The 21,833-nt window shown below is 45.6% G+C and overlaps 1 protein-coding gene across 1 annotated transcript; it reads right to left on the bottom strand.

Moving 5' to 3' along the window:
• Window positions 1-1,839: 1,839 nt before the first annotated feature.
• On the bottom strand, window positions 1,840-15,224 carry MUC20 (mucin 20, cell surface associated). Its single transcript, XM_066241531.1, has 4 exons — window positions 15,101-15,224; window positions 7,999-9,318; window positions 4,113-4,204; window positions 1,840-2,239 (listed from the first exon to the last, which is right to left on the bottom strand). The coding sequence occupies exons 1-4, from the start codon at window positions 15,174-15,176 to the stop codon at window positions 2,171-2,173; spliced, it is 1,557 nt and encodes a 518-aa protein (XP_066097628.1). The 5' UTR covers window positions 15,177-15,224; the 3' UTR covers window positions 1,840-2,170.
• Window positions 15,225-21,833: the final 6,609 nt, after the last annotated feature.

The raw sequence follows: 21,833 nt of genomic DNA, 5'->3' as shown, positions 1-21,833 counted from the left end.
CTAGCAGTGTTTAAGATTGCCCTTTTCCTCCTACCCTCATATATAAGTGTTAAAAAATTTTAAATATTTACCTATTGACACACAATAAGAATATCTCACTTTACTAATTTACCTTTTTTGCTAATGAAGTCAGTTTCTTTTTCATGGAAAAGAGACATTTATAGGTCTTCCCTGTGAATTGCCTGTCCTTGCCGTTTGTTCACTTTTCTACTGGTATATTTGCTTTTCTGTCGCTTTGTGAAAGTTCTTTGTATATTAAATACATTATGGTTTTGCCGTATATGGTATAAATAAGTTCTTTCAACTTGTTATTTCTGTACATATCTAACCTCTTCTACCAACTTTAATTCCTATGGGAAGAGAGATCTTTGAATCCCTTGTGGCACACAAAATAGTCTCTCTTCTATTGTACGTGCTCAACAGGTATGCCAAGATGGATGCTTGAATTAATTTTGTCCGACCTACTTTATAAAACTTATTCTTCCCCACTCTTCAAGAGAAAGGGGGTCGATTGAATACACGTACTCCCCTTATTCAGAGCAATATACAAGCTGTCTTTCTTCCTTCATTCATTTAAGGAATATTTCCTGAGCACTTTTCTTGTGCCAGGCACTGTCCTAGACACTAGGGATACTGCAGTGAGCCAACTTTTTCATTCTAGTTGAGAAAACCAGATAGTAACAAGACAAATAAATAAAATAGATACTATGTTAGATTGTGATCAGTGTTATGAAGAAAATTGAAGCAGAAGAGGGTGATCAGGTAGACCCACTGAGAAGGTGAAGGAGGTGGAAGAGTTAGCTGAGTAGGTACCAGAACGAGAGCATTCTAAGCAGACTGAACAATGCATGCAAAATCCCAAGGCAGGTGCATGCTTCCAAGACCTCATGCATTCAAGGAACTGCAAGGAAGTCAGTGTGGCTGGAATTCAGTTTGCACATTAGAGGCTGGCAGAGGGGTATAGATCATGTACAGTTTTGCAGGCTATTGAAGGAACTTGGCTTTTTCTCTGAACGCAGTGTAAGGGTTTGGAACAAAAGAGCGGCATGGCCTGCCTGACACTGTAACAAAACAGATCTGGCTGATGTCCTGGAACTAGATTGGGAGTCGGAGGCAAAGGTAGAATCAGGGAGACCTGCCAGGAGGTTATTAGTAATTCAAGTGAGAGATGATGGCAGCCTGGACCAGGGTGAGAGCAGCTGAGATGGTGAGAAGGAGTCAGATTCTAGACATATTTTGACAACAGTAAAGCCAAAAAGATTTCCTGACGAATCGGCTGTAAAATGTACAATTGACATTAACTGAGAGGAGGAAGATGCAGGCAAAGCAGGTATAGGAGAAACTATTAGGGCTGTGGTTTTGGAAATGTTGAATGTGAGGTATCTCAGACCAAGTGGAGACGTTGACTATCTACATTAACAATAGTTGTGTATAAGAAGTGAGATTTTAGTGATTTTCTTTCTCTTCCCCTCCTTTTTTCATTTCTTTTTCTTTTTTCCTTGGTCCTTGCTTATGAGCAGGTCCTACTTTTACAATGGAAAAAAAGCCACGTTTAATTTTAAAAATAATGTGATTTCTGAGCTATGGGTGGAGGAATAATTATTACAGACTTTCTTTTAAATCTACCCGTGTCCAGAACTTGTAATTCAAGTCGATTCAACAAACATCCTCTGTGATCCTATTACAGGCCAGTGCTCTGCTTGGTTCAGGGATGCCAAGATAAACAAATATGGTGCTGTAATCAAACTCCAAACCAAGGCCCAGAGGAGTGAGAGAGGAAGAAGGTGGCAGTGAGGATGCACAAAATCCCTGTAGCATAAAAATGTCAAAGCACACAGGTCACACTGAGTGTACTTTTATTCCAGGATGGAAGCACGCAGTCGATGACAGAAGGGGGATCAGGCTATTCTTTACTGAAAGACAACCTGTGTGCCAAGGGAAGTCCAAGAACATGTGGAACAGGGGAAGCCCCCCCACACACACACACACACTTGGCATAGGTGAGCCAGGGTCCTGCTATGATGTCTGGTGGAAGGAGTTAGTCCAGTTGACCTTCATGAGAACTTTGCGGGCACATCTTGGCATAGTAATGGGTTCCAGGCTCTGGTGGGTCCCAAGCCATAGGTAGCACTTCCCCTGTCCCACCTTGGCACATGGTAGCTGGTGTGTTTTAGCCCCTCCTGACACGCAGCAGGGAGACTTGGCTGGGAGGCATGTAGGCGTGCAGTTCATGGCGGAGCTGGAGAGTAGAAAGAGCATGTGAGTACTTCCAGCCCATCTGACCCATGAGCTCCCTACAGACCAGTGATAGTAAAGGACAATGGAAGGCCAGCAGCATTTCCTGAGCTCCCAGTGGGCTGGGCATGGCCTAGGTGCTTTGTGCATATTATGTCATTAAACCTCACAGTGACCTTATAAAACAAGTAGTATTAGCCTTTTCTTACAAGAGAGGAAAGTAATATGGAGTAACTTACTCAATGACACAGAGTTGGGAACTGAAATTTATACCCAGATCTATCTGGCTCCAAAGTTTGTTGTCTGTCTGGCCCCTGAGCCCTACCCCAATGGCCAGCTCCCGAAAACTGACCCAACACCAACCACCATGGCTTGTTTCCTGCACCCCAGCTCCTGACCTGCTTCTTTCTCCCCAAAATATTTTCCATTTGGGTGGGAGGTGCTCAGATATGACACAACCCTGGCTTTCTTCTTTGACTGGGATTTACATTTGCTACTTTGATTATCATGTGCAGTGGACACTGGTCATTTATTTGTCTGTCCTGCTTCAAAACCCCCATGCCATGTCCCAGGAACTACTTATTATGGGAATCTGATGGGTCTCCCTCCCCTTAAGATAACTTCAAAGGCTCAAATATTCCCATCCCCTGGTAGCAAGATGTAGACACAAGAACTAGGCTAATCTGACCCATTCTAACCTTCCAAAAATTCAACCATCTCCCAAAGCCATAACCCCTAAATTTTACCACTTAGGAGTGTTGTTCAGTGGTCTGGGTTTTAGGAGAATTTTTCCAACTTACACAAATATATCCCAAACTTGGTCCCCATCTACAGCATTTATCTATGGGTTTTATTTCTGCCTAGTATCCCTATTTCCTTTGGGGTCTGTCCTTCCCATTCATGTGGACCAATGAGATCAGTCCTTCCCTAGCGTGATATGCACATCTGGGGAGAGAAAGTGCCTTCTGAATCTAGGGTTGTCACAGTTACCTTAGGTATGGAGAGACTGAAGAATGAAGGAAAGAGAGCTAAAAGAGAGAGAAAGAAAGAGAAACCTTGATGATCATGTTTGAGCTGCTGGATCCAGCCATAACTGAAGCTGGAACAGGCATTTCTAGGTTTTTCAGACAACACCTTGCCTGTTATGTTTAAGTTATGAGTTGGGTTTCTGCCAGTTGCAACCAAAGTCCTATCTATCTGCCCATTAATATAATTGACCTTTTCCTAGAGGCCAGAAGGTGTGACCTTCTATGGGTTTGAGGAAGTTGGAGTGAGGAAAAGAATTTTTTTACTTAGCAGAGAAGAAGAATTTAGAACTCAGTAAAAACAGGCAGAAGCAAAGCCAGGAAGGATCCTCAGATTTAGCTCCTAATACTTTATAAGAAAGTAGACTCCGCCTGACCAGGTGGTGGTGCAGTGGCTAGAGCATCGTACTGGGATGCGGAAGACCCAGGTTCGAGACCCCAAGGTGACCGCCAGCTTGAGTCCGGGGTCATCTGGCTTGAGCAAAAAGCTCACCAGCTTGGACCCAAGGTCACTGGCTCCAGCAAAGTGTTACTCAGTCTGCTGAAGGCCCGCGGTCAAGGCACATGTGAGAAAGCAATCAATGAACAACTAAAGTGTCGCAACGAAAAACTGATGATTGATGCTTCTCATCTCTCTCCATTCCTGTCTATCTGTCCCTATCTATCCCTCTCTCTGACTCTCTCTCTCTGTCCCTGTAAAAAAATAAAAAAATAAAAATTATTTGGAAAAAAAAAAAGAAAGTAGACTCCTCCCAAGTATAACATTTGCTCTTCTGTGTCCTATACATCTTCCCAGGACTTCCCAAGTTCTCACTCTCCTCTTCTCTCCTGCCCCAGAAAATGCCCACTTACCAGGTGCATCAGTCTCTCTGCCACCCTAAGGTCAGTGAGATCTTCCGGGGAGGCCACACTTAGTCGCAGGAGGAGGAAGCCTTCATCCCCACCTGCAAGTTGAGAATAGTAGGAAAATAAAAATATGGCGAAGTCAGTTCAGGAATCAAGACATGAACGGTGCTACCCAGCCTCTGTCCTCCCTCCACATATATGTGCTTGCTATCAAGTGTAAATGTGTCTGTGTTCACATAGGATCTTACCTTTACTCACTGCAAAGAGAAGGAGAAGTCTCTCTCTCTGAACAATCTACATGTCCATCCATAGAGGACTGGCTAAATAAATTATGATAAAACAAAATGGAATACTGAGAAGCCATAAAAAAATAGCCTTATCTCAAAAATTTCTTTATCATACATTCCACTTGCATAAAAAGGAGGATGTAAGATATTTATAAATTTCTTTATAAATTTATATTGATATAGCTAGATATCAATATCAATATTATATAGATATCTTTCATCCTTCTTTTTATACTCCCATATGCATATTTCATCTCTAGAGTGGATTCATAAGAAAGTAATACCATCGGTTATGTATGTAAAGATATACATTTGCAGAACAGCAGTGGAAGAGACACATTTTATGGTGTACGCTTTTGTACCTGCTGAATTTTAAATCATGCAACTGTATCATCTAATCAACAAATAATAGAGAAAAGTATTTTCAAATAAAAATATAGTGATAAATTAAGTTTTAAAAAATAAATATACAACAGGAGACTATGATTTGGGGCATCAAGCAGACTTTCATTTGGAAGCCCACTGTTTTCTTTTTTCTTTAAGTTTGTGTTTGCCTGACCAGGCAGTGGAGCAGTGGATAGAGTGTCAACCTGGGACACTAAGGACACAGGTTAGAAACCCCAAGGTCGCCGGCTCGAGCGCAGCTCACCAGCTTGAGCATGGGGTCGCTGGCTTGAGCATGAGATCATAGACATGACTCCATGGTCACTGGCTTGAGCACAAGGCGGCTGGCTTGAGCAAGGCATCACTGGCTCGGCTGGAGCCCCCTAGTCAAGGCACATACGAGAAACAATCAGTGAACAACTAAAGTGCCCCAACTACGTGTTGATGCTTCTTATCTCTCTCCCTTCCTGTCTCTATCACTCGCTCTTGAAAAAAAAAAAAAAAACACAACTTTGTTTTCCTGCCTGACAAGTGGTTGCACAATGGATAAAGTGCCAACCTGGAATGCTGAGGTCGCTGGTTCTAAAAACCCTGGGCTTGCCTGGTCAAGGCACAAATGAGAAGCAACTACAAGTGGATGCTTCTTGCTCCTCCCCCTCATTTCTCTCTTTCTCTAAATCAATAGATAAAACTCTTAAAAAATTGTTTTCCTCAAAACTGGAAAGCCACATGCAAAAGAATGAAACTGGACTACAGTCTCTCCCCCTGTACAAAAATTAACTCAAAATGGATCAAAGATCTAAACATAAGACCTGAAACAATTAAGTACATAGAAGAAGATATAGGTACTCAACTCATGGACCTGGGTTTTAAAGAGCATTTTATGAATTTGACTCCACAGGCAAGAGAAGTGAAGGCAAAAATTAATGAATGGGACTACATCAGACTAAGAAGTTTTTGCTCAGCAAGAGAAACTGATAACAAAATAAACAGAAAGCCAACTAAATGGGAAATGATATTTTCAAACAACAGCTCAGATAAGGGCTTAATATCCAAAATATACAAAGAACTCATAAAACTCAACAACAAACAAACAAACAATCCAATAAAAAAATGGGAAGAGGATATGAATAGACACTTCTCCCAGGAAGAAATACAAATGGCCAACAGATATATGAAAAGATGCTCATCTTCTTTAGCTATTAGAGAAATGCAAATCAAAACGGCAATGAGATACCACCTCACACCTGTTCGATTAGCTGTTATTAGCAAGTCAGGTAATAGCAAATGTTGGAGAGGCTGTGGAGAAAAAGGAACCCTCATCCACTGTTGGTGGGAATGTAAAGTAGTACAACCATTATGGAAGAAAGTATGGTGGTTCCTCAAAAAACTGAAAATAGAACTATCTTATGACCCAGCAATTCCTCTACTGGGTATATATCCCAAAAACTCAGAAACATTGATACGTAAAGACACATGCAGCCCCATGTTTATTGCAGCATTGTTCACAGTGGCCAGGACATGGAAACAACCAAAAAGCCCATCAATAGATGACTGGATAAAGAAGATGTGGCACATATACACTATGGAATACTACTCAGCCATAAGAAATGATGACATCGGAACATTTACAGCAAAATGGTGGGATCTTGATAACATGATACGAAGCGAAATAAGTAAATCAGAAAAAAACAGGAACTGTATTATTCCATACGTAGGTGGGACATAATAGTGAAACTAAGAGACATTGATAAGAGTGTGGTGGTTACGGGGGGGGGGGGAGGGGGGAATGGGGGAGGGAAAGGGGGAGGGGGAGGGGCACAGAGAGAACAAGATAGAGGGTGACGGAGGACAATCTGACTTTGGGTGGTGGGTATGCAACATAATTGAACGACAAGATAACCTGGACTTGTTATCTTTGAATATATGTATCCTGATTTATTGATGTCACCCCATTAAAAAAATAAAATTATAAAAAAAAAAAATTGTTTTCCTCAACTGTCATATGGGATAATAATACCCACCTCAAGTGATGTAATTATCACTTTTATTTTTAAATTACAGTTTACATTTAATATTATTTTTCCTTAGTTCCAGGTGTACAACATAGTGGTTAGACAGTCATATACTTTACAAAGTGTTCCCCTGATAGTTCCAGCACCCACCTGACACCATACACAGTTATTAAATTATTGACTGTATTCCCTGTGCTGTACTTGACATCCCTGTGGCTATTTTGAAACTGCCCATTTTTACTTCTTAATCCCTTTACCTTTTGCACCCAGCCCCCATTGTGGTTTTGAATATTTACTTAGAGAACATAACATGGGGAGCTCACAGTGCGCTGCCTGCCAGCAGAGAAAACACTCTGCTGGTGCCATGCTTACTGCTTGTGAAGTATTTTTATATCACCTCTGCCTGAAACACAAAAGAAAGTCAGCGAAATGACTGTGATTAATATTTTTATTTCACCTTCCCAGAAAGGCAGGGCAAGCTGAGGACAGAGTGACCGGAAGTGCCGGCGGAGGCCACAAACCAACCAGAAGCTGAGCTGACCAAGCTGCCTTGGACAAGCGATTTCACCTCTAAGAAGCATCTATTGTCTCAGAGATGTAGCTCGAAACTCCCAAACCTTCTCTCAGTTTATTTTTTCACCACTTATGGTGCCAACCCCGGCAAGTGCATCCAGTAAGCTCCACTTTCGTGGGGTCCCAGCTGCTCAGGGGGCAGCAGCTTGGGCCAGATGCCCACACAGTGCTCCTCTGCGTGGCTTTGGCTGAACCCGAAGCTTCCAGAGTATGAGGGCTAACTTTCTAAATAAACTTTGGGGACTCATCTGGTGCACACTAGTTACTCAACTGTTATCTTCATAAGACAAAGCCAGAAAGGACCTCATAGTTCATTCACTGCACCCCTTCCAGATACAGGTGGAGAAACTGAGGTTCGGAAAGGCAGAGGGATCTGTCCTAGGTCAATCAGGTTGTTAAGGGCGGAGCCAAGATCTCAAACTATTACTCCTGACTTCCAGCCCTGCACTCTTTCCATCCACTGCCCTAACTTTGCTTGTTACTGACTTTAACAAGAATCACTAGAAGATCATGAAGAAGTGACATCAGAGATAAGGCTCAGAATAGCCCCCTATGCACACTCCTTAAGCATGTAGACATCTTGGAGACTCTAAACCCTAAATCCCCCAAGATCACACATGGATAGCCTCTTACCTGTAGTAACTTCTGTGGTCTGCTTTGTCCAAACGGTGGTAGGTGTGGCTGTTAGTGGCTTCCCTCCAGCCCTACTGGCTGTCTTTGAGGTCTTTACTGAGGCTGTGGTCTTGGCTAAGGTGATGTGTGTTTCTCGGCTGCTGTTGGCTGTAGTCAGATGGACAGAAGGAAGAGGGCTCTTGCCGAGGAGAACAGGCCCACTGGTTGTGCTGTCTTTGGTAGAAGTCTCTGAGTGGGTGGATTTTTTGATGGTGGCTACTTCCGAGAAGCTGTAGACCCTACCTGAGGACCCAACAGAGGAAGTCACTTTTCCCATTGTTGGCCCAGCTTCTGTGGAGCTTGTAACTGCTCCTGAGACTATACTGTGACTTGCCGTCTCAGCAGAGGGGGTTGAGGTTTCTTCCAAGGGGTCCAAAGTTCTGCAAGGAGTGGTGGCCTTGGCTGCTGTTGTTTCTCCTTCTGAGGTGCTATTGGTGATGTGTGGGGTCTCAACTGTGATATCAGGTGACACTGATTCTGTGGTGCTGGCTGTTGATAAGATCTCAGAAGAGGTCATGGTCCCGGTGTGGTGTGATTTTGTGCCAGTGAAGTCAGGCAAAGCTGATGTCTCAGGGGTGGACAGGGTCTTTCCTCCTGTGGGGCTGTGATCTATGTCTGAGATCCCTGGGATGATGGCAGTTGCTTCTATTTCTGTGATGCTGCAATCGGTAACCTCAATGTTGGTGACTGTGTAGGCAACCAAGGCTGTAGGTGGGACAGCGAGGTCAGGTGCCAGGGCTGATGAGGTGGTGATGTCTGGCACTGAGCTGCTCTCAGAGGCCAGAGGCCTGGCTTCTGCGGAGCTACGAGCCACTGTCAAGGCATCAACTGTGATTCTCTTTTCCTCTTCGGAGCTGTCATCAGTGCAAAGGATGTCAAAGACAGCTACTGAGAGACCACTACCTGTGATAGTCTCCGCCGTGCTCATTCCGACTCCTGAGAAGCTGTCACTTGTGGCCGATGTCTCCACAGGAGAGGTGATCATAATCATGAACTTGGAAGGTGTTATTTTTGTGAGGGCCTTGATCTTTGTTGCGGGAAATATGATTTTGGTTTTCCTGGTCTTTGCTTCTGAGATGGTGCTGGCTGGGATTAAGGTTCTAGCCGAGGTCTGGGTGTCCAGGGTTTGAGTTCCTAAAGGAATGTGGCTTGGCACAGAAGTCTCTGCAAGGTCAGTGGTCTGGGAGGCTTCCTCTAAGCTTGTGTGGACCCCCAGAGTCACAGCAGGCTTTTCTGTGTGGTTCACGGTCACCAGAGGGCCTGGTCCATGGGTGCTGGGACCTGTGTTGGGTAAGATAAGTTTATGAGCCATGAGTTCCAGTGGACTGACCTCACGGAAATTCTTCTGTTTATGCCCTAGGCACTGCTGGGAGGGGCGGGGGGGGCTGCCTTTACTCCATTTGTCATTTATATATTTACAAGGAAGGAGGTAGTGTCGGGAAGACCGGTTCCGTTCGGCAGCCATGGAGGTGGGATCACCCTAACTGATGTCCTCTGACAGCCCACTTGAGGCAAGCAAGCCCCAGAACCTAGATGATCACTAATATGTAGGCTTCAGGGGGAATGTATGGGGCCAGGGGCCAGCCTCAAGCCCCAGAATCTAGATTCTAGATGATTACTAATCTGAAGGCTTCGGGGAGACTGTATGGGGCAGGGGCCAGCCTTCAGGGGGAGCAAAGAAAGGCAGAAGTCCACGTGAGCCAGGAACTGCAGAGCAGGGACCACAACTCTCAGAACTTTCTGAAAGAATCCTTGTCCTTTTCCATCAATACTTTTCTCATTCAGTAAGTGTTTCCTAAAAACACTTCAAATAAAAGAAACATCTGTGGGTTTGTGTTTAGAGGTTGCTGGAGGGCTAGAAGAATTTCAGAGACAGTGTAGGCCGTGGCTGCAGCAAAGAGGGAGCGGGCAGTGCCCTTGGGGAAGGGGGCGAACTTCCCAACCCTGCTCAACCCCTCTCCCAAACAGGGGATTGAGACAACAAGACGGAGTCCTGGAACTCCAGAAACGACGTAGCAGGCGTTTTTCACAGGGAACAGGGAACCAGTGAAGCAAAACTTCACTTTTTAGAGCGATGTTCCCAGCATTTCTCCACTGGGCACAATGTCTCTGTTCACTTGACCGGTTTGTTCTCTGAGGTTGTGTGAGTGGAAGGCCAGTGGGTGCTCACTGCCCCAGGGAGGCTACAACAGGCTCTTGTATAGGCTGACAGAGGTGCCTCTCCTGTCCTGTCTGCCTAAGGGAGGGGCTGTCTCTGTAAGTGGACCAGAGCTTCCTAGAGTTAGCAGAGTTAGCAAATGAAAACCCAGGATGCTCAGCTAAATTTAAATTTAAATTTCAGATAAACAAGGAATAATTTTAATAATAAATAATTTTTAGTATATGTCTTTCTTGTTTAAGCTTAAAAAAATGTTTTAGATTTTATTTACTTATTTTTAGAGGGAGAGAGAGAGAGAGAGAGAGAGAGAGAGAGAGAGAGAAAGGGGAAGAGCTGGAAGCATCAATTCCCATATGTGCCTTGACCAGACAAGCCCAGGGTTTCGAACTGGCAACCTCACTGTTACAGGTTGATGCTTTATCCACTGTGCCACCACGGGTCAGGCCTGTATCTTTATTTCTTATGCAATATTTGAGACATACTAAAAAAAACTTCATTACCTGAAATTTAAATTTAAAGGAACACCCTGCGTTTTACTAGTAACGTTAATCTTAGAAGGTGAAGGATCAAAATATAAGCCCCCCTTTTCAGCATTCTGATGGTTTGAGGTTGTCTTTCCTGAAATCTACTGGCCTAAAAGTATCCAAGGACCCAAAGGAGGTCTGGAACCACGTAGTCACTTCTAGCCAGGGTGTCACGATGAAACCCTAGGACCTCCGGTTGATCTCTCTGTCTCCCGCTGAATGATGAAAGAGCACTGGGCCACGAGGCAAGACCCTGGGTTCCAGTCCTAGGTCTGTTGCTTACTAGCTCTGAGTTCAATAATTTACTGGCTTAAATCCTGACTCTGCCTCTTACAAGAGAGGCCAGTCATCACAAGACCTCTTCAAGTTCCCAGCTCCTCCCTGTCTTGCCGTGGTGGTGAGGATCAAGAAGAGAAGGGGAATAAGAAAGCTATTTATGCCTGAGCTGTGGTGGTGCAGGGGATAAAGCATTGAGCTGGAATGCTGAGGTTGCCGGTGTGAAACCCTGGGCCTGCCTGGTTAAGGCACATATGGGAATTGATACTTCCTGCTCCTTCCCCCCTTCTCTCTCTCTCTCTCTCTCTCTCTCTCTCTCTCTCTCTCCTCTCCTCTCCTCTCTAAAATGGATAAATAAATATCTAAAAACTATTTTCTTAATCTTAAAAAAAAAGAAAGCTATTTCCTTAATAGCAAAGGGTTGCTAAGCATCTCTCCCCCACTGTGTCCTCTCAAGGAGTCACTTGAGAGCACATAACCTATTTTAATAGAGAATTTCCGGCTGTTTCCATACGCCTCTTAGGTAGGTCATGGCATTCGCTCTCATGACTCATTCAGTGTAGTCTAACAACACACACAAATCATACTTTCAAAGCCCCAGATATTTCTCTGAGCTTCCTTGGTCCCCACATGGTGAGAAGCAGAGGCTTCTGGGTCAGCCCACTCAGCCTGAAGCCCAAACAGGGGTTTGGATTCTTGTAGTCTGACCACTTATCTCCCCTGACAAATTTTTGTCCTTTTCCAGGAGACCTATTATGTCACCCTGCTTCCCAAACCCATAACCTCTTCATCACCCAGGCTCTCACAAACCCCTACCCATCAGGGGTCTTCTCAGATGAAGACCTCAAAACAGAGTCTTCTCAAAGTCCACCCCAGCCTCTACAGCTCTGGAGTGTCGTAGATCTTCTGCTCCGTTCTTCAAATCAAACTGTTGGAGGGGAAAGCGTGCGGACCTTGGACCTCGGGTTTGAGTTCTCTCTTAGCTGCCTGCCCTGCTGCTTACCAACCATGTGAACCTAGCCAAGTCTCCTGTGTGACCCTAGCCAAGCCCCTGTGTGACCCTAGCCAAGTCTCCTGTATGACCCTAGCCAAGCCCCTGTGTGACCCTAGCCAAGTCTCTGGTGTGACCCTAGCCAAGTCCGCTGTGTGACCCTAGCCAAGTCTCCTGTATGACCCTAGCCAAGTCTGCTGTGTGACCCTAGCCAAGCCCCTGTGTGACCCTAGCCAAGTCCGCTGTGTGACCCTAGCCAAGTCTCCTGTATGACCCTAGCCAAGTCTGCTGTGTGACCCTAGCCAAGCCCCTGTGTGACCCTAGCCAAGTCCGCTGTGTGATCCTAGCCAAGTCTCCAGTAGGACTCTAGCCAAGTCTCCCAGCTCCTGAGCTGCATGTTCTCTTGTATGGTGAAGCCAGGCATACCTATGTCATGGAGTTGGGAAGATCAAATTAAATTCAATGTATAATATGCAGCACAAACCTTGTAGATCAGAGTGCATATATTCAATAAGAGGTGGTTGGTGTGGCCAGGGGTTGGGCATGTGTGGCATCAAATCTTGGCTCTGCAGATGAGTTAAACCCTGGTCAACTTCAGTCTCCTCACCTTTAAGAGGAAGGGGAAGGGTAGGAATTGTATCTCTTTCATGGGGTTATTATGAAGATTAGAAAGATAGTGGACTGGGGTATATGGGATATCCCTGTACCTTCCTTTCAATTTTGCTGTGAACCTAGAAGTGCTCGTAAAGAAAAGTCTGAAAAAAAGGAAAAATCCCTGGGAAGTGAGAGCCTCTTCAAGGTCAGAAATGAGCCTGATGACCAGGAACTCCACCCCCAAACAGGAAGAGGATCTGTTTCTGCTGAGGCTCCAGCTTGGGGCCCAGCATGCCCCCACCCATCCCCCAGTATCACGTGATGGTCCTCCCAGCCCTTGTCAGGTGAATGAAGACAGATCCCTTTCCAGGGGAGTGACTCTTCTTCCCTGTGTTGTTCCCAGGAGCTGTCAGGACGGTGTGTGATCTCTCAGTGATTTTCTAGTGTTGGCTCCTCTCTTGAGGTTGGGAGGTGATAGTCATCCCAGGGATTCCCCATAAATTTTTATTACTTAAGCTGGAAAGAAAAGATAATGCATAATGGTGTGTCAATGGAGGTTTATTGATTGTGACACAGGTATCACTCTGGTGCAGGATGTTGATAGTGGCGGACGCTGTGTGGGGAGTGGAGGGTGTGTGTGTGGGAATCTTTGTATTTTCTGCTCAATTTTTCTGTGAACCTAAAACTGCTCTAAAAAATAAAGTCCACTTTAAAAAAATGATGCATGTGACAAGCTTGGCACAATTCCCATTACAGATCAATGTTCGTTCTCTTCTTTCATGAAAGTCTTGTCTCTCAGAATCCATCCTCCTGTCTACGGCCATACCACCCTGAACGCACCCGATCTTGTCTGATCTTGGAAGCTAAGCAGGGTCGGGCCTGGTTAGTACTTGGATGGGAGAATCTATCCTCCCCAAGCAGTCTGTGGCAGTCAGAGTTTTCACACAAAAACTGTATTTTAAAGGATAAACTTGGAGGTGTTGGAATCTTGTCAAGCCACATTCTGCGGCTTTAGCCATATTTATCACCGGTCTGCACCTCCCCGCCCCTACTCACTCACACTCCCACAGGCAGAAAGGCAAACCCACTGCAATGTCAAAATGATATTACTCATTTGTATGGACCGCGGCGGCATACATGCTTAGGAAGACACTCCTATTTGCATATTGTTTATCAATAATAGTAAAACAGAAGGTGTTCATGACTTTGATTAAATTTAGCTTTACCTGTCAATAGATGACTGGATAAAGAAGATGTGGCACATATACACTATGGAATACTACTCAGCCATAAGAAATGATGACATTGGAACATTTACAGCAAAATAGTGGGATCTTGATAACATGATACGAAGCGAAATAAGTAAATCAGAAAAAAACAGGAACTGCATTATTCCATACGTAGGTGGGACATAAAAGTGAAACTAAGAGACATTGATAAGAGTGTGATGGTTATGGGGGGAGGGGGGAGAGGGATAAGGAAAGGGGGAGGGGTGGGGCACAAAGAAAACAAGATAGAAGGTGACAGAGGACAATCTGACTTTGGGTGATGGGTATGCAACATAATTGAATGACAGGCTAACCTGGACTTGTTATCTTTGAATATATGTATCCTGATTTATTGATGTCACCCCATTAAAAAAAATAAAATTATTATAAAAAAAATTTAGCTTTAAATTTTAGCTTTAGAAATCATCTCTGCCTCTCCCTCACCTTCTCTCCCTCTTTCTCTCTCTTTATATATATATATATATATATATATATATATATATATATATCCCTCAAAGACCTAGCTTTTTTTCCCATAATCAGCAACCCCCAAGGCAGAAGACGCCTGCCTGGACCTGACGAGGTCCGGACCACTGGCAGGCTGATGATAACACCTTGACCTCAGTTATGTTTCAGCTCCTGAGTCCTAAGATGAAACAGCCCCCTGGCTACTTTCCCATGAAACCAGACGGAGGGACGCCAGAGCAGACCTCAGAGCTGTCCTCAAGACCTGAAGAAATGATTTAGTACCCTTACCTCACCTCCAACCTATCTGCTCCCAGCATGACCCCAAACCCCTCACTCAGTGTCTTGTGAGTTTTGCCCAATCTAATCTGTAACCTACACACCATCAGGGAGTTCAGACTTTTGAGCATTAGCTTTCCTTTCCCCTGGATGGCGCTGTTCATCAATAAAATAGCCAGTATTTTTCCACTGCAGTTTACATGAGAGTCAACTCTTACTCAGGCCTGCTACACACTTGGCGCTCACCAGAAGCGAGCATCTTAGGTGGTCAATAGAGTGACAGCCCTGATGTCTGCTCCGATCCTCAAGCAGTTTAGTGTTTGGCTCTGCAGTGCCAGGTAGATGAACTCTTTCTGTTCAATAACAAAAGTAATACTTCACATCTAACTTTATAGTTATTTATAATTAGCCTAAGAGAACTACCTTCACCTACAAAGGGCTGCCAGAACAGAAACACACACCCAGAACCCTGCCGGGAGAGAAGCCCACAGGCCCTCTGGCCCCTTACCTGCAGAGCTCCCAGGGGCCCCAGCCTCCCAGCAGCAGAAGAAAAGTGACAGAGCCAGGCCCCAGAGAAAGCCCATCCTGGCTGGGGCTCCAGCCACCACCGCCCGGCACACCTTCCCACTGCCTCCCACAGCCACCTGATCCTGGTTCCTCCACCTAGGGAGGAGGGGCCAGCCACCTGCCTAGGTGTGACCGGGTAGTTTCCAGATTGCAGCCAGCTGATCACAGGTGCGTAGGCTAAGAGCTGGCAGGTGGAATGTCAGGGGCTGTCAGCAAGAAAACCCTGATGCCCCCTTGCCCAGTGACCTCTCCTCTCTGAAATTTGATTTGAAGCTATAGAATTTATTTATTTATTTATTTTTATTTTTGAGAGAGAGAGAGAGAGAGAGAGAGAAACAGAGACAGAGACAAACAGGGAGGGAGAGAGATGAGAAACATCAGTTCATAGTTGCAACACTTTAGTTGTTCATTGATTGCTTCTTATACGTACCTTGACCAGAGGGCTCCAGCTGAGCCAGTGACCGCTTGCTCAAGCCAATGACCTTTTAGGCTCAAGCCAGCAACCTTTGGGCTCAAGCCAGCAACCACACTCAAGCTGGCAACCTCAGGGTTTTGAACCTGGGTCCTCAGCATCCCAGGTTGATGCTCTATCCACTATATCACCATCTGGTCTAACAAATGGAATTTTTTTTTTTTTGAGGTTGTGCTTGTGATTTTCTTTTCTTTTTTTTATAATTTTATTTTTTTAATGGGGCGACATCAATAAATCAGGATACATATATATATTCAAAGATAACATGTCCAGGTTATCTTGTTGTTCAATTATGTTGCATACCCATCACCCAAAGTCAGATTGTCCTCTGTCACCTTCTATCTAGTTTTCTTTGTGCCCCTCCCCCTTTTCCTCTCCCTCTCCCCCCTCCCCCCATAACCACCACACTCTTATCAATGTCTCTTAGTCTCACTTTTATGTCCCACCTACATATGGAATAATGCAGTTCCTGGTTTTTTCTGATTTACTTATTTCACTTCGTATAATGTTATCAAGATCCCACCATTTTGCTGTAAATGATCCGATGTCATCATTTCTTATGGCTGAGTAGTATTCCGCAAATGGAATTATTTTTACAGTGACATTCACTCCTTGGTCCTGCAGCCCAGGACATTACCAAAAATGGTGCTTCACACACTTTTATCCCCTTCTCCCCACCCTTCCCTCCTCCCCACCCCTTATGCCTTGGGCTTGGGCTTTATGTTGGACAGACTTGGGTCTTATTCCTAATCGTAGACATTATTAGTATAATCTAGGGCAAATTAGAGAAATGTTCTGAACCTCAACTTCTTGGCAATTAACTGGGCATAATTCCTACCTTGCTGGACTGTTCTGTAAGGATTATAGGAGAGAGTCAACTCTTGCTCACCAGAAACATGCATCCTAGGTACTTAACAGAGTGAGAGCCCTGATGTCTGCTCCGATCCTCAAGCAGTAAAGAAAAGGGACAGCCCCCAAGGTCAGAGGAGACAGCTCTCCAGTGTGGGGCAGGCAGGACTCTGGTTCTAACATCCTTCCATTGCCACGTCCTGTGATTCTGCATCCCAGTCGGAGCCAGGGCCATGTCCCTCCGCCAGCCTGGAGGTGCAGGGTGGAGAGGGCACTAGCTGGAAAGGGTGAGTGTGCTGGTCTCAGCCACAGGATCTGGGAGAAGAAAAGTGTGAGGGTAACGACTTAGGGAAGTTTAGGGGATTTGGGTACAAAGAGGAAAATGGAGCGACTGGATGTATATCCAAGTGTCTTAGAGAAGAATCTCACCCCCAGAAGGGACCAATAAGCTGCTAAAGCTGCAGTCAGCAGTCAGACAAGGTACCTTGGGGATTTCAAGACCAGAGTTCTATGACGAAAGCAGCTCTAGAGTAGAGGAAAGCTGGCTGGATGTGCATCAGAAATCACAAAATCTCCGGTTCTGTTTGTTTCCTGTTTCTTCCTTAACGGTGGCCCAGGAGCTGTGTAATCTTGGAAGAGTTATTTGTCCTCTCGGGCTTTGATCAACAAGAGCTCTGAAATCCTCATGGCCATGCAGTCTGAGGTCCTGCATTGGGTCTGTGACTGTTTTCTAGGACTTAGCGCTGCACTGGATAAAGGGCTCTGCTGCTGGAAGGAGGAGAGAGGCATTCCAGGGCGTGTGGTGACGGGAGACCCTATGAGCAGAGGCTGAGGGGCTCCGTCTGGGATACAACCCCGCACTCGGGGTCAAGGATCTTGGATTTTAGTTTCAACTACACCGTTAATCTGTAGATACCCCGACAGGCTGAGTCTCCCATTCAGCCTCAGTGCTTCACTTTATAAAATGGGTGGATTTCCTTCTGGGATGTTTCAGGTGCGGAGAGGGGGCCCTGGGTCACAGAATGACCTGAATTCTGCTAGACCCTGTCCAGTAGTTTGTGATGTAGCATGAGGCTTCCTCCAAGAAGAGACAAAGAGAAATGTTGCAAGAATGCAGCTCCTTTCTGCCCCTTCCTTCCCTCCTGGGTTACCCCTCTGTCCCACCCTGGCCAGGAAAGGGACTTCCTTGTTCTAGTAGTTGCCAGTGGCTTAATATACAAACAGAAGTATTCCGAGTGGCTTTTCACCTGCCCCACAGACTCCTCCCTCTCCATTTCCTTTTTCTTTTCATCATACAAATGATCCACAGCCCAGCTCCAGCCATGGCAGATGAAGAGGTGAGGAACCTTCTAGAAGGGAGGTGTGGCAGAAAGCTTCTCTAGGTTTGCTGAATTTGTCTGGTTCATCTTCCTCTGTTGCTGGGGGAGTTTCCACGCCTGGGCACATGACTGCTGGCCTCAGGGCCATGATAATCTATTCAGACAATTCCTGGACTTTTTTTTTCAGCCAAACGCAGCTCTCCCCAGAATCAGCACAGGAGGCTAGTGTCACTGACTTGTCAAACTTATTTGGCGCACCCACTGTATGCCGGACACTGTTCTGGGCACTTGGAATACATCACTTAGTAAAACATATCCCTGCCTATGGAACTGACTTCCCAGGGAGGAGAAATGGCAAACAACAAAGATAATACGTAAGTGGATTAAGTATGGATGAATACTATGGAAAAAAATTGGGATCCAATGGTTGGAGACATGCAAATTAACTGAGAAAAAGGAGATTAACAGGAGAAAAGACAGAGTTTACATGTACACCAGGAAGTTGCTCAATAGTGAGTAACTCACTAAATAAGCAGAAATAAAGGTGTATTTACTTAACTCAACAAGGGAAGGAGAGTGTAGGAAGGGTCTTTGGGGCTTCCATGAGGAAGTTTGGAAGGTTCTACGTCTGTCTCCGTGAGAGGTGAATTGGCTGGAAAATCCCTCTGAGAGGGAATAATGGCAGCTGCATTTACGGAAGGTGCTGCTTTAATCAGATAAAAGAAGTTGAGATACCATTGCTTTCTGTATCTTCTGTAGCTCAAATGGTTCTTCTTTAAAATAATCTTTAAGCCAACTCTGGGAGTCTGCATAGGTCCCCACAAGCTCAAAATGTTGAGTGTACACAGACTGTGTAGATGAGACCCTGTCAGGCAGGAGAAGCAATAAGAATCATCTAAGTGTGCAAGGCCCTGAGAGTACCCCACACACACACACCTTGGGTAGTAACATAGAAAACTCCAGGGAACCCTCTGTTCATTTGTCTATTCATTTTTTTATTCAGTGTAACCTACATACAGTAAACTATACCAGCCTTAAGTGGTATACAGTATAGCTTGATGAATTTTTACTTATGTATGCACTCAGGATGTATCTGCCCCTCAAATCACAATAAGACATTTTCAGCACCCCAACAGGCTCCCTTGTGTTCCGTTCCAGTCAATGTCCCTCCCGCCCAAAACCATCATTCTTACCTGTATCACCATAGATTAGTTCTACCTGTTTTGAATTTCATATAAATAGAATTATGCATTTATACTATTTTGTGTCTGGCTTCTTTCTTTTATTTAACATTATGACTACAAGACTCAACCATGTTGTTGTGCATAACAGTACTTCATTTCATTGTTGTTGGATAGTATTCCATTGTATAAATATGCCACAGTTTCTTTATTCATTTCCCTATGGATGTATATTTGGGTTGTTTCCAGTTTCTCACTATTCTGAATAAAGCTGCTATGAACACTCTTGCAGATATCTTGAATATATATAACCAGTAGCAGAATGGCTGGGTCTTTGGGTGTACATGTGTTTACTTTAGTATTCAGCATCAAACGGTTTCCAAATTGATTGTGCCAGCCTGTATCACACCAGCAAAGTATGATGCTCCACAGTCTCATCAACAATTATGACCTGACTGGGCAGTGGTGCAATGGATAGAGCATCAGACTGGGACGCAGAGGACCCAGGTTTGAGACCCCAAGGTCTGGTTTGAGCAAAGCTCACCAGCTTGGACCCAAGGTCACTGGCTTGAGCAAGGGGTTATTCGGTCTGCTGTAGGCCCATGGTCAAGGCACATATGAGAAAGCAATCAATGAACAACTAAGGTGTCGCAACGAAAATCTGATGATTGATGCTTCTCATCTCTCTCCATTCCTGTCTGTCTGTCCCTATCTATTCCTCTCTGACTCTCTCTCTCTCTGTCTCTATAAAAACAAAAACAAAAATAATTGTTATCATTGGTCCTTTTAAGTTTAGACATTCTTGGGGGTGCGGGTTTCTCGCTGTGATTTAACTGCATTGCAGGGAGCCCTCTGTTTTCCCAGGTGGTATGCTGCAGCCAAGGAAGGTATTTGGAGGACACTGGGCGGGAGAATAAAGGGTCAGGTAGGATAAAATATGCATGCACGCGAGCACACACATGCACACTCACCTAGAGAGTCCCCTGTGTCAGTACTAGAACATCTCAGAAACTGTCTCCTCAGTTTGGATAAACCTAACTACAGGGAGCCCGCCTGGGGTAGAGGGATGATGTAGGAGAGACAGGAGAAGGAGAGGTAGAAGTTCTGAGCATTTGGAAAGAGAACGAGCCTTCAGCCAAGAGAGAGCAAGGAGCCCACAAATCTGTGTCTTTGAGTTCGCTATGAGGCCCACAGGATGACCCATCCCAACTGGAGAGTCCACATCTCACAGGAAAACTCTTCTTAGCAAGGAACGGTGAGCTTCAGCCTCCAAAAGTATGAGTGAGACTCACCCAAACAAGACCCAGGGCGGTCTCTCTCCCAGGCTCCCCTGTCCCTGGGCAGGAGGAAAGACTTAGGGCTGGAAGAGCGGAAGGAAAGAAACTATGTTTCTGGACTGACCAGGCGGTGACACAGTGGATAGAGTGTTGGACTGGGATGCGGAGGACCCAGGGACCCAGGTTCAAAACACTGAGGTCACCGGCTTGAGCACGGGCTCATTCGGCTTGAGCATGAGGTCGCTGGCTTGAACGTGGGATTGTAGACATGACCCCACGGTCACTGGCTTGAGCCCAAAGGTTGCTGGATTGAAGCCCAAGGTCGCTGGTTTGAGCCCAGTGTCACTAGCTTGAGCAAGGGGTCACTGGCTTGCACTCTGCTGTAGCCCCTGCTCAAGGCACATATGAGAAAGCAATCAATGAACAACTAAAATGCCGCAACAAAGAATTGGTGCTTCTCATCTCTCTCCCTACCTATCTGTCTATCCTTATCTGTCCCTCTCTCTGTCACAAAAAAAAGTAAAGTAAAATAAAATAAAGAAACTATGTTTCTGAAAGCCCATGAGTGGGACACTTCGTAACCTCTTCAAGTCCTCTCGGCCTCACTTGTTCCCCCAGCCACTGTTTCAGAGACCATTTTCCCAGCAGCCACCAGGGAATGTCCTGCCACGTGCCACTTGCTCTCTGCCCCAGGTTTCCCGGCACCAAGGCTTGGGATACTGCGGGGAGCTGCTCAGCTGTTACATCACCATCAAAGGACTGGGAGAGCTAGCCCCCTATAGAGCAGCCCTAAACCAAGGGAATGAGAGGCGACAGACAGATGCTTCCCGCTTCATTCCTGGGACGGCTGGTTCTCAGACATACTTCCTAAGGCTTCTTACAAGATCCCACAGGATCAAGCCACCACTCAGCCATAGCAGGGGTCCACTGGATAAGGCATCTTTGTACTGGGTCTCCCTTCTTCTTTGTTCCATGGCCCCTTTCCCTCACCCCTGCTTGTTGGGGTTCCTAGGTAAATTATTCAGATTCTTCTTTTAGAAAAACTGAACTAAAACAGATCAGCAAAGGTGTAGAGCAAAGCTTAGACGGGGTAATGGGTCATTCTATTCAGTTGGAACAGAGGAGTGGGGAAGGGGACCCCTAGTAGGAGATAAGGCCAAAATGTGCCTTGGGGTCATGTATGGGAGCTTAGCCTTTACTATAGACAGAGGAAGCCAGAGATGGTTTCTGAGCAGGGAACTGACAACACCAGAGCTCTGCTTTGGGCAGTACAGTGTGGGCTGAGCCCAGTTAGGGGAGATTCTGGGGCAAGCAGACTGGTTCGGAGGCGGGACCTGGGAATTGGCAGTGGGACCGTAAGGGGAGCCGATTGAACCACGTGGTGAAGTAGAGGGAGAAAGACAAGGCACCTTGCACAGGACAGTCAGGGGCGGACAGAAGTCAAAGATGACCCTGCGGTCTGAGGTCCAGAAGGCTAGTGTGCAGGGATCTGGTCACTGAATGGGAGAAGCAGGTCTGGGAGGGAAGGTAATGGGCCCAGCAGACCCCCAGCTCCTTGGCATCACCCTCTTAGAGC

This window comes from Saccopteryx bilineata, chromosome 8 (assembly GCF_036850765.1).
Source record: "Saccopteryx bilineata isolate mSacBil1 chromosome 8, mSacBil1_pri_phased_curated, whole genome shotgun sequence".
Lineage (NCBI taxonomy): Eukaryota > Metazoa > Chordata > Mammalia > Chiroptera > Emballonuridae > Saccopteryx > Saccopteryx bilineata.
The sequence above is the reverse complement of the archived record's forward strand: the minus strand, read 5'-3'. Positions and strand labels throughout refer to the sequence as shown.